The sequence below is a fragment of the Protopterus annectens genome, chromosome 7.part0 (assembly GCF_019279795.1).
Source record: "Protopterus annectens isolate FY-2018-M chromosome 7.part0, PAN1.0, whole genome shotgun sequence".
Taxonomy (NCBI): Eukaryota; Metazoa; Chordata; order Ceratodontiformes; family Protopteridae; genus Protopterus; species Protopterus annectens.
Window position 1 is genome coordinate 744,417,829 of NC_056739.1, and position 13,369 is coordinate 744,431,197.

The 13,369-nt window shown below is 47.1% G+C and overlaps 1 protein-coding gene across 1 annotated transcript in view; it reads left to right on the forward strand.

Moving 5' to 3' along the window:
* STAG3 (stromal antigen 3) overlaps positions 1-13,369 on the forward strand; it is a 4,836,058-nt gene that overhangs the window by 3,942,442 nt on the left and 880,247 nt on the right. Inside the window, exon 32 of the mRNA XM_044077272.1 lies at positions 11,043-11,141. Within this exon, the coding sequence (XP_043933207.1) occupies positions 11,043-11,141 (99 nt within the window). The remainder of the gene's footprint in view (positions 1-11,042; positions 11,142-13,369) is intronic.

The following is a 13,369-nucleotide window of genomic DNA, read 5'->3' on the forward strand; positions in this document are numbered from 1 at the left end:
CCTATAGGAAGCCTACTTCAGTTAATGGCTTCCTTCAATGCTGATAGCATGCATCCCCTCATTTAATTCTTTGCCTAATGGTGAATTTAGGAGAATTAATCACAGCACATCAGATAAGAGGTTGAGGGTTGTGTATTTGGATCAGGTACACAACAGATTGATTTTACGTGCGTATTCAGAATATATATTTTTTTGAAGCCTAAAAACAAGGTTTTGGGTGCAGTGGCAGAAAAGGGAACAAGAACCATTCTGGGACATATGGATAGCACAAAGTCTGAAGATGGAAAGGAGAAATTATTTTTTGTTACTAGATTCTCCCTTTTTCCAGGACTTTGGAAAATATAATAAGATATGTGTGCCATGTCATATGTGATATAATTAATGGTAGAAGGTACAGAGCTATAGAATACTTTAATTGCAATTCCTTTGGAGTAGTATATATTATTGGGTGTGATTGTAGGAAAACCAGTTGGTATATTCGGCAAATGAAGAGAAAAGTCAAGGTGCGTATAATGGAACATCTGGGGGATATAGGGAGATGAAATATGGATAGTCCACTAGCCAGTCATTTTATTTCTGCACATAGGGAAGCAGCAAACATCTTATTGTTTAGTGTCTTAGTATGTCCAAATGTTAGAGATGGTGCAAATTTCAAAAGGGAACTTAATAGGTTAGAACATAGGATGATCATAAATTATAGAACATTGTTTCCTAGATGGATAAATGTAGATAATAATATAACTTTATAAATAGAAATACATTTTTTCATTTATTGACATTTGATAAAATCATGAATATAAATGATAAAAACAATGCACAATGACTTGTACATAAAAAAAGTATTTAATTATGGAATTTTTTTTTTATTTTTATATGTTTATAAAATAGATTTGCATGGTATTATTTGTACATGTTTTGTGTGTATTTTATGAAAACATATTTACATTCAAAGTTTATGGTCATTTTTTGGCATTATACCTTTAAATGTTCAAAATATTTAATTAATGGCATTCCATTGGTCAGTTTGAAGTACTAGGTGTATAAATTGGATAGTGTATAATGGGACTAATTATTCCCAGAAGGCGAAAAGCTGAGGTACCAGAATAAAGTTTGTTGCTGATTTGCATCCTTTGGTGTTCGTGGTCCCTGTACTGTAGCCTTTTTTCCTGGTGTTTATGGTGTTTTGTGGTCCAGAGGTAGAGGAGCATTTATCATGTCTATTAAACCTCCAAGAGCGTCTCTCCATTTTGATGTGATAGTACACATCTTGAAGGTCTACTGAGCACATCCAGTCATTCTCCAGGAAGGGAAGGATAGATTGGAGTGTTACCATCCGGAATTTTGTATTGGCAACTGACAGGTTCAGGGTAGAGAGATCCAGAATTGGCCTTAAGTCCCCCATTTTCTTTGGCACTAAAAAGAACCTGGAATAAATGCGGAATCTGGACTGGTCTTGGGGGACGGGCTGGATAACTTGTTTTTCTAGCAGCTTGGAAATCTCCTGTGCTGCTTCCTCCCTTTGCGCAGGTGGAACATCCGGGAGGAGTTTGGCCAGAACTGGCCTCCAAGAAAGGGAACTGAATATCCTCTGGATATAATTAGCAGCACCCACTGATTGTCTGTGATAGACTCCCAGTTGGTTGAGTGTAGCGATAGTTGATCCCTGACTGCCTCCAGGGATGAGCTGCCGGGCAACCCATTGGGGCTGTTGCGAGGGCCTGTCCGAGAATGAGTCCTGAGACCCTTGGTTCCTCTGGCCCCCTCTGCGTCAGTCGAATCCCCCTCTACCGCTGGGGGAAGGCGAGTCCTGAGCGTTCTGGGAATAACCTTGAGACTTCCAGAACCAAATGATCTTCACACCACGCTGATTCCTGGAGAAGGATCATTGAGGGGGTTGAGAAGCGGATTCCGACAGCAGAGTATTCCTGTCCTCCTCGCTTTGGAACAGTGTATTGCGTACTGTCTTTCCAAAGAGAGTAAAACCATCGTACAGGATATTTGTAAATGATGCCTTGAGGGGCTCTGAGAAGGTACAAAGGCGGAGCCAGGCGTGTGACTCCTGATGGCAACTCCTGCTCCGGCAGCTCTGGCGGCGTCCTCAGTAGCATGAGAGAGAAGCCGCATAGAGGTATTGGCAATGGAGCTGAGGGTGGTCATTTGAGAGGAGAAAATCTTCCTATCCTCTGCTGACTTTAACCCTGGGGTAGACTTAGCGACCTCCTTCATTGAGTCTCGCTGAAGCCTAATAACATGTGCCATGTAGTTCAGTGCATGTACAGAGAATGGTGCTGCAGTGTAGGCCCGCTTCCCAAAACAGTCCAAGGTCCTAGACTCTCGATCTGGCAGATGGACTGAGGAGCTCACCTCAACGAGCTCCTTCTTGGTGACTGCTGCCACCAGCATGGCATCAACGGGGGATCCCTTCTACCAGTGTGGTTTGTTGGTAGGGGCTCTGAGGACCTTATCGGGGCATCTGGGGATAGGCTGCACTGTGTTGCACTTCTTCCATGCTCGAGATGCAACAGGATCCACCGGAAGATCTGCAGGATGGGGACACTCAGGAAGTAGAGGGTCCTGCACCAAATGCCTGCTGGAACATCAACTCGCCAAGGTTGGGTTTTTGGACTGACCACCCCCCACCCCCGCGCTGCTGCAGGAGATCTCCATGATGTCTCCAAAGGAGATATCCTGTAGGGATGATCGGGGGAACCCTCCCCTTCCTCCAATTCGGTGTCCTCCATAAGAGACTTCGGCGAGGAGTCTAAGTCCCTCCGTTTAAACGTGCACCTTCGAGGAACCTCCTCAGGGGGGCTGTCTGAGGAGGACTCAAAAACATCTAGCTGTTCCGGTGTGGGAGCTCTCTGGGGCGGAGAGGCAGCAGGCTGTCCCTGAGGTGGCAGGATGGCAGAATCTGGACCAGAAACAGAGGGTAGCCAGGACGGATTCCGAGGACGAGATCGTCAAGGGTCTCGATGGGATCGAGAGAACCTCTCCACCACATCAAAGCCAGAAGGAGAACGAACCTCCTGAGTTGGGGCTAGGATCGGGTCTGTAATTGGCTGGATCAACAGAGGAGCCGGAGCCAAACCTCTGGGTGCTGAGAGTCTGATTGGAAGGCTGTGCTCTGAAAGATTCAGAGTCAAAACTATCCCCTCGGATTAGGTGCCGAGGCTACGGCTCTGAGCTTGTAAGAGCTTGACCGATCAAGGTAATGGAACAGCTGGAGTTGAAGTACTGTGTATTGTCATTGCTGACCCCTTGATGCCGAGGGTCCTTAGAACCGAGGACTCCAAAACTGGGGTTCTGATCAGAGAAGGAGTAATCGGGTTGAAGACATTGCATCTGAGTGCGGATGAATTTCCATATTGTCCTGTCTACCTCTGCTTCGGAAGGCTGTGGGTGGGTCTAGAGGAAGAGGCCACTGTCACAAGTCTAGAGAGGTGATGAGGATGCCAGTAAACAGCTCCAAGGCACTTCCGGCTCTGGGAGGAACGGAGCTGGGGAGAACCATTGCTAGGAGCCAAGTGGAGCTTGGCTGGTGGTGCAGCTGAGGTAGAGTGGTTGGGGGGTGACTGCTTCCTCGGCCTGTCTCTGTGTCCCTGGTCCTCTTGGTGGGAAGTTGAGCTCCAGGGGGCTGGGACGGAGACAGAAGTAGCAGGAGTGGATGTAGAAGGGATTGCCTGGGCCCCCGTAGCAGGTGGAGAGAGAAGGCCCTTGAGTATAAGTTTATTCCTCCTGCCGATCAATGTGCAGGGGTGGGCAATCCATAGGCAAGCAACATACACACAGTTTGGCCATCAGCTGGGGAAAAGCTTATGGCCACACTCCATGCACTTGCAGAAGTCTGGTTTGGGGGTGCCTGACATTCTACTAATAGAGAGACCTAATCAGAAACGCACACGCGCGTGCGCGCACACACACACACACACACACACACACACACACACACACACACACACACACACACACACACACACACACACACACACACACACACACACACACACACACACACACACACACTTTCTTAAAGATAGGAGAGCACGAGCAAGGAAATATCTATTTTTTTTATTAAACTGATGGCTAAACTCGAAAAGCGGAGATGACATGAAAAGATATTGATTTTTGATAAAAAGAGAATCTAAGTCACTAAATTAAACAAACTTACCAAAGCCTGGAGTGGTGGGCCATGATGCTGCAACAAGCGCAGCAAACGAGATCTGAAAGGAGAAAGGAGACAAGGCATTATGGGTAGGGGAGGAGTTTGAAGCTCGGATCCGATGCTGGAGAAATGCGTCCGAGTCTGATCTGCCCCGGATCCATGTCCTCACAGGTTGAAGAGCAAATGAAGACAACTTCAGATCGGGAATTAAAGGGACCATTCAGAAATTCTTGGCACCCCATTAGTTTGATACCCAAACCAGTAAATACCGAGGAATTTGGTACGGTTTAAATGTATGGTGGCAATGTCAAAGTGCATTCTATGATGTCACACTGTCAGGCACATGTGCCTCTGAGCTTCCAAGTAAAATGATACATTGGAGTGAGAGTGAGCATGATTCCAGTTGTAGACCCTCTACAGTGTTCCTTCATAGATCAGTTGATACTGTGTAAACATAACTGTTAATGTACTTCTGAGAGTGTAATAGTGTGGTAAATTCGTGTTGCTTTGTATACAAATATGCTTTTCTGCGCATTTGATGGTATTTTATCTGGCTTTTAAGGCTCCATCTGAAGTAGTTACTTCATTTGATCTGCAACCTGTGGGAGTCGGATCCGACCTCGGATCCGAACCGGCAGCTTTCCAAGCTTCAAGATCCGATCTCCTAGCTCCTCCCCCTACCCATAATCCCTTACTACCAACCACATTACCTCAGATCGTTTTTTGTCACAAGCTAAAGACAGTTGCTTCTTAGTGAAGAGCTCCTGGCCTGGTGAGATTGTTCCTTTTTCTATAGCTATTTCTAGTTTTAAATTGTGTGTGTGTTGTTTTAGTGTCGAATCCTTCAAAACCCACTTTAAAAAAAAAAAAAAAACTCTTTTTTCCTTAGTTTAAATTTGTCTCTCCCCCTCCCCCTCTTAGTGTTTGGGTGTGTGTGTGTGAGAGATTTTATGGCCGAGTCTAAGGCTGTATTTTCAAAATGTACTGAGTGTGGCCACAAGCTTTCCCCAGCTGATGGCCACACTCAGTGCGTTTTATGTCTGGGGGCAGCACATTTGTCGGAGGCCTGCCAAATTTGTGCGGCCTTCAACCCACGGACACTTAGGGACAGGAAGAACAAGCTGATCCTGGCGGGAAAACTCCCTCAGGAATCGGCGGCTTCTTCCTCTCCCAGCCGGGTTCAAGCTACTCCTGTAGCTTCGGCGCCGGCTACTCCCTTAGCTGTACCCGGGACTCAACCTCCCTTATCGGGTACTAGCTCTGTGGAGTCTGGTTCTTCCTACAGGGAGAAGAAAAAACATAGAGAGAGAGAGAGAGAGGGCCATACTTCAAAGAGGCGGGCCGAGTCTCATCCCTCGGCTCCGCCTGAAAAGATGTTGAAGTCCCCTGAGAGGGTCTCCGGATCCTTGTCCTCTCGGCTCCATTCACCTTCCTTTTCTCCGGAGCCGGAGGAGGAGGATAGGTCTCCTTCGAGGCGGCCCTCCCGGCCTGCCTCGACTACCACCTCACGGTCTACTAGAAGCATCTCCGAAGCGGACATGGATCGGATGATGCGAAGATTTTTACAGACCCAGATGCAGATGGGGATGCTCTTGCCTCCCCCCCCCTTGGGAGGGAGTGCAGCCCCCATTTTTGCCCCGATCGCTCCTTCTCCGACCCGTTATCGGGTCTCAGAGTTGTCGGATCCAGGCCCTTTCGGATCCAGGGGTACGTCGGCGCCGACAGGGATAGTGTCTTCGACGCCGACTATACCTTCGAGCTTGTCGGATCCAAGCTCTCGGGGCCGAGGGTTGAGCATCGGATCCAAGGGGGTGGTTGTGTCTTCGGCGCCGATTGGAGCAGAGCACACCACTACCTCGGGTCCGATTGCTTCGGCTCCGACCCCGATCCTATCCTCGGAGCCGAGGAGGTTGCTTTCTCAGGCTGGTGACAATGAATCTCCCTCGGCTTTTGAGGTGGTGGAGAGGGTACTGTCGAGGTCATCCAGGTCCCCGACCGGGCCTTAGGATCCACCCGTGCCCCCACTGTATCAGGCTCTGTCTTCGATCATCCATCCATCTGGACAGCCTGCCCAAAGCCTCCAGTTAGTTCCTAGGGAGGAACACCACCCGGTGGACGAGCCCTCTTCGGACAGCCCCGCCGAAGAGGTGCCTCGGAAGCACCAGTGCAAAAGGAGGCACCTGGACTCCCCCGAGTCCATTACCACGGATACGGATTTGGATGATACGGAGGGTTCCCCAAGGTCACCCCCCGAAGATGTCTCATTTGGAGACATCATGGAAATGTTGCGTATAAGAGGGGGGTGGTCTGCCCAAAAGCCCTCCCTGGACGAGTCCGTATTTCTGGAGGCCTTTGAGGCAGGCCCATCTACCTCCTGGGTGTCCCCCCCAGCCGACCCCTTGGTGGACCTAATTACCACCAGGGCTTGGAAGGAGCCCAACACCGTGGAGCCTATCCCTAGACACCCAGATAAGGTCCTCAGCCCTCCTTCTGATAGACTTTCTTGGTCCAAAGGCGCGCCGGTTGATGCTATGTTGGTGGCGGTGGCCACTAAGAAAGAACTTGCCCAAGAAAGTTCTTCAGTCCATCCGCCGGACAAGGAGTCCCGGGCTTTGGACCGTATTGGGAAGCGGATGTTTGCTTCAGCGACCTTTGCCATAAGGTTGCTTAACTACATGGCACACACCATCAGGCTACAGCGTGACTTAATTAAAGAATACGCTGCAGCCCCTCCGGAGTCCATGCCGGTCCCAGACAAAAAGGTTTTTGAGACTCGAATGGCCATTCTAAAGTCCATATCAAATACATCTATGCGGCTGCTTTCCCATGCCACGGAAGGAGCCGCTAGAGCTAGCGGAGCGGGAGTAGTCTTGCGACGGCACTCCTGGCTCTGCCTTTGCGACTTCACGGATCCCTTCAAGGCGTCCTTCGCGAACGCCCCTTACGATGGTTCAGCCTTATTTGGCTCATCAGTTCGCGACACGCTTGTCCAAAGCGAAAAAGATGGGAAGACGCTGTCGGCCGTCGGAGTCCGCTTCTCTAACCCCCAAAGATCCTTCTCCAGGAATCAGAGGGGGCAAAAGAAGCTGTGGTTCCGTAAATCTCAGCATTCCTGTCCCACTGCGGACAACTCGTCCTCTAGAGGCAGAGGAGGACAAGGTGGATGCCGGCCCAGAGGCAGAGGGGGCCCGCGTAACTTTGGGTCTAGAGAACCTTTTTCGGAGGGACCCGTGCAACAGCCCTGAGGGCTTGCCCGACTGTCCCTCTCTGGAGGCAGTCGGGGGGCGATTATCGGAGCACCTGTCAAATTGGGAGTCCATTACAAATGATCGATGGGTGCTCCGGATAATATCCAGAGGTTACACGATACCGTTCTCGCACCCCCCCCAACCCAAACATCTCCCCGATGTTCCACCCCATCAAAGGGAGTCTGCAACTCAAGAAATTTCAGAGTTGCTAAGAAAAAGAGCCATCCAGTCCGTCCCCCCAGATCAATCCGGATTGGGTTATTACTCCAGGTTCTTCTTGGTGCCAAAGAAAACGGGGGACCTCAGAACGGGGGACCTCAGACCCATTCTAGAACTTTCGTCCCTGAACCTGTTCATACCCAAGGAAAAGTTCCGGATGGTCACCCTCCAATCTATTCTCCCCCTTCTGCAGGAGAACGATTGGATGTGCTCGTTGGACCTCAAAGATGCGTACTACCATATACTAATGGACAGACGATCCAGGAGGTTCCTCCGCTTCCGGCTAGGAGCCAGTCATTATCAGTTCAGGGTTCTTCCATTTGGCCTAACCTCAGCCCCCAGAGTGTTTACCAAAGTCATGGCAGTGGTTGCAGCCCACCTGAGACTCCAGGGCATTCAGGTGTTCCCTTACCTGGACGACTGGCTCCTCACCGCCCCCAACAAGCATCTTCTGGTTACGGCGAGAGATTACGCCCTATCTCTGTTTGGTCATTTGGGCATTTCAGTGAATCTAAAGAAATCCTGCCTGTGCCCCACTCAAGCCCTAGAATTCATAGGGGCCAGGTTGGATACTCGAATCTCCAGAGTGGTTCTGACATCGGTCAGGCTGAACAGTTTGTCTCGCCAAGTCTTGGACATTCTTCTGAGCCCCACTCCTCCAGCAGAATTAGTGCTGAGGGCGTTAGGGTCTATGTCGGCAGCGATCGGCCTCTCTCTCCATGCCCGTCTGCGAAAGCGAGTGTTACAATGGATTCTCCAGGTCCAATGGTCACTATCGGTCCATCCCTTGGACATGCCGATTCCTCTGAGCAGGGCATGCAGGGACTCCCTACTTTGGTGGTTACAGGCTCGAGAACTCAAAGAAGGGAGACCCTTTGTGATTCCCCCAGTCAAAGTCACGTTGACCACGGACGCTTCCTGCCTCGGGTGGGGCGGGAATTACGCAGGCAAGTCCGTCCAAGGCACGTGGACTTCTCTAGAGACTGCATTGCATATCAGCGTCCTAGAGATAAGGGCAGTGCTGTTGGCGTTGCAAGCTCTCCATCACCTTCTACCTCTGGGGACTATTGCAATCCAGACGGACAACATGTCTGTTGTCTGGTATATAAACAAACAGGGAGGGACCAGGTCTTTCCCCCTGTGTCGAGAAGCCATGAGAGTGTGGGAATGGGCTATTTCCACCAACCGCTTTCTGATAGCAACGCACATTCCAGGGCGGACCAACATGTTAGCAGACAGCTTAAGTCGGGTGTTTCTCAGCCCTTACGAGTGGTTTCTGAATCCCTCTGTCGCGAAGCAGATATTCCTCAAATGGGGTCAACCTCGCTGCGACCTTTTTGCCTCTCCCCTAAACTCAAAATGCAGCGACTACTTCGCGATAGTTCCCCCCAGAGGGTTATCCCCCAGGGACGCTCTGGTTCATGCTTGGCCGCCTGGTCTCCTTTATGCGTATCCTCCTCTTCCTCTGATGACGAAATTCATCCAGAAAGCCTGTCGGTTGGGGAGCAAAGTGATTCTCATTGCCCCATTCTGGCCTCGACAAGTCTGGTTCCCCTTTCTGCAGTCTCACAGTGTGGCCCCCCCATGGGTTCTGGATCCCAGACCAGACCTAATCTCGTTAATGGCAAGGACTCCCGGTATCTCATCCCCGGTTAAGGCCATTCTGGGGGCAGCTCATAAGCCATCCACTAGAAAGCTCTACAACAGTAAATGGAAACGCTTTTCCATCTGGGCAAATGATAAGGACTTAGATCCCTTTACGGTTCCTATTCCCACTATCCTGGACTTCCTATCCCTCCTTTTTAGGCAGGGAACCAGTGCGTCCACCATTAAAGTCCAACTTGCAGCCATCTCTCATTATCATGTGGGGGATGGCATAAATTCTTTAGCATCAGCAAAGATATGCAAAGCCTTCTTAAAAGGCGTGTTTCTCTTAAAGCCTCCCATTAAGCCGGCTATTCCTCCATGGGATCTTACAAACATTAACAGGACCACCTTTCGAACCGGCGGCCTCAGTGCCTTTAAAATTCTTATCTTGGAAAACGGCCTTCTTGGTTGCTATTACCTCAGCCAAGCGGGTATCAGAGTTGCAAGCTTTGTGCGTTAAGTAGCCATACCTTATTTTTCACAAAGATAGGGTGGCCCTCAGGACTAATCCTTCTTTTCTACCTAAGGTAGCCACAGAGACCAATATTAATCAGTCTATTAATCTCCCTGTTTTCTTCCCGAGTTTCCAAAACAAAGGTGAATACATATTGCACAAATTGGATGTGCACAGACAACTACGTTTTTACTTGCATAGGACTAAAGATTTTCGCAAGTCAGACCAGTTGTTTGTTTCTTATGCTAAGTCAGCCATGGGCAAACCAATTTCTAAGGTGACAGTGGCAAATTGGATCTCTCAGTGTATTAGACAAGCATACATTTCAGCTGGGAAGCCAGCTCCGATTGCCGTTCGGGCGCATTCTACTAGATCTGTGGCTACCTCAACAGCTTTTTGGTCTAGAGTTCCAGTAGATGATATTTGTTCAGCAGCTACCTGGTCTTCTTCCCACACGTTCATTTCTCATTACAAGCTGGACATGATCTCCAGAAGTAGGGCTTCCTTTGGCTCCGCGGTACTTCGGAATATCCTTCCGTAGGGACAACCCAGGGCCTTTAGGTAAGCTGGGGACTCTGTCCCACAGGTTGCAGATCAAATGAAGTAACTACTTCAGATAAAGAAGTTATGTACTCACCATAACGTTCCATCTGAGTAGATACTTCATTTGTCTGCAACCGACCCCCCCCCCACCATATCCCGAACCTCGGTAATCTATTGTCCTTTGGAGAATTTCTTCTCTGTCTTTAGCCTTTAGGGCAAAATAACCGATCTGAGGTAATGTGGTTGGTAGTAAGGGATTATGGGTAGGGGGGAGGAGCTAGGAGCTCAGATCTTGAAGCTTGGAAAGCTGCCTGTTCGGATCCGACTTCCACAGGTTGCAGACAAATGAAGTATCTACTCAGATGGAACATTATGGTGAGTACATAACTTCTTTTTTAACCTTTTCAAGAATACCTTTTTCATATTATTACTCTTACACTTCTGCTGCTGTTTTAGCCTTCTGCCAGGCTGATGGACATGGCATTTGGTTATTGCTCCAAAATGTGAGGGCTATCTGGCCAGAGAGGTCTACCTCATGCTCATCCTGTGCGTTGTATGAATTCCTGCAACACCTTTGCATTTTAGACATTTGTTACAGTGAGTATACTCTGAGAACTGTATGTTTCAAAGGTGGATTATCGTAGTTACCTTTCATAGATCTGCTACAAATCTTTTTTAGTGCAGTCATTCCACTGACTTATCTCATGAAGCTGTTCTATTGTTGGTTACTTACTATAAATGTACCTCTCTCTCTTTTCCTCCTCTGCAGTCGGTCTTGGCTTGACACTCAGGCTGTGAATGAACAGAAGCATCTTTCAGATACACCTACTAGCAGTGTGAAGCAACTCATTAACAACAAAATGGAGTTGTAAGTGCCTAACAATATTTTCAGTTTCTCATACTTAGTAAACAAATTGTTAACGCTAAAATGTCTTCTGCATGAAGAGCTTCATATCTTTGGTTTTATTTTGGGTCATAATGTCATAGGCATTGATGTCTGACTAAAAATTAATGTAAAGTGAAGCCACTAGTAAATGGAAACTGCTGGCTTTTACACCTTTCTGCCTTAGGTTTTCAGCAGTGACGTATCCTCATTGCGAAAAAGCAACACTTCTGACTTTATATTTAAAATGATGTAAGAGGGTAGAGCATGCTGGCTTTTTTTCCTTAATTGTGTTTTTAGTGATGAATAATTGACAATGGCCAGCATTTTCAGTGCATGCAGTCTCAGGCCTTAGCTGTACAGACGTGTAAATCTTTCATATTTTCTTACTTTGAGTTTGCAGGTTGCTTTGTTGTGTAGTCTGGAATGGAGCCCTCTGTTTCTTGGATTCCTTACTTACTTTTTGAGTATTTTGTGCGCCATAATCAGAAATGACATGGCACATTTGACTATTTGCCCAACCCAACAAGTTATATTGTATATTATTTAAACCACTTGAAAAAACACCAAAAAACAAACCACTCACACCAGAGAACTCCACGCTCCTTGTTACTAGAAATAGTTCAGTTTATTCATAATTCAAAGTTCTGAATTAATAGCAGCCAAAGTTTAGTGCAGCTCAGCAAAATAGCAGCAAACAAAGCTCATAGCAACAATATGCTTAAAATAGCAGCAAACCAGTCTTGACCTTAAATATATTGTTTCCCATTTATTGCATCTAGCTGTGACATTCAAGGTTTCAGTTTCATGATCTGTACCACTGCCTTCAGTTAGTATGCGAGGACGTTGGTCTTAACACTGTGGCAAGTTGTATGCTGCTCTATAAGGCTATCCTGAATAGTGTCCAAGACCCTCCTCCCAACATGGGCATACACACACACACACACACACACACACACACACACACACACACACACCCCTGGGTATTTCAGTGTAGCCTTTCCAGCAAGAACTGAAGCATTCATAGGAGTGTTTTGCTTTTATATCCACACACACACACACACACACACACACACACACACACACACACACACACACACACACACACCAAAGGTTTCAGGTACTACACACCCTTAAAATGAGCCATCTGCAACAGTTTATATAATAGCTCTAGCAAAATAGTCTCTATGCATAAACCTTATGAAACAGTTAATAGTTCACCAGGTTTGGCTATTACCCATATACATTCATGTTAAAATCTGATGTCCTTTTCATTCTTTCTCAAGGAATGGATTAAGGATCGGAACCTCGGATCTGACTCAGACACACACTCTAGACTTTGGATCAAATTCTCAAGCTCCTCCCTCTACCCATAATGCCCTAGTCCATCCTCAATTACTCATATCTCATTTGCCGCCATCATGCTCAGATGCAGGATTCTTCTCTCTCTCTCAAGAGAGAAATTGGTGATTTTTGTGAGTGCTTTGATATATTTACTTAAACTTTATCTCTGTTCTTTGTGTTAAACTCCCTCTTAGTGTACGCTACAGCACTGGATTTTCTCTACAAGTTTTATAGTATTCCTATCTTTACCATTGCTGGTATTTTTTCTTCTTTACCATTGCTGGTTGTGACAGCAGGGAGATACTGCCAGCACAGCTAGCTGTAGTTTTGTAAATAATTATATGTCATTGGTGAATATTGAAATGATTTATATAAGATGCTTGTGTTACAGATGTATTAGAACTATATGTCATGTGTATTAGAATTATATGTCATGTGTATTAGAACTATATGTCATGTGTATATCAAACTGCTTGTACAGAGTTGTGTGTTGAAAAGGTTTTTTTGAAGAGTGCTGTGTTTGAAATGTAACCACAGTATGCCCTACTGGAAGACAACAGAAATGTACCTGCACTATTGTAACTGTTTAAATGAATATGCTTAACAGAGGAAACTGGGGGGGGGGGGGTTAACCTCAGTCCAGCAAACTTTAGAAAAATATCTGAAATTAAATTACTTTATAGGATGCAATAAAGAGGCGCGCTCTCAAGTTTTCAATGCAGCTAGAGAGAGAAATGCTGTGCTAGGAGGCTTTCTGTATTGTCCTTGGAGTAAACTAATTACGTTTGAAGCATGACTGAATGCAGTTGTTTTATGACTTCCAGCATCTGCCAAAGATCTGAAGAAAAGCTCTTGTCTGTATATTTTTA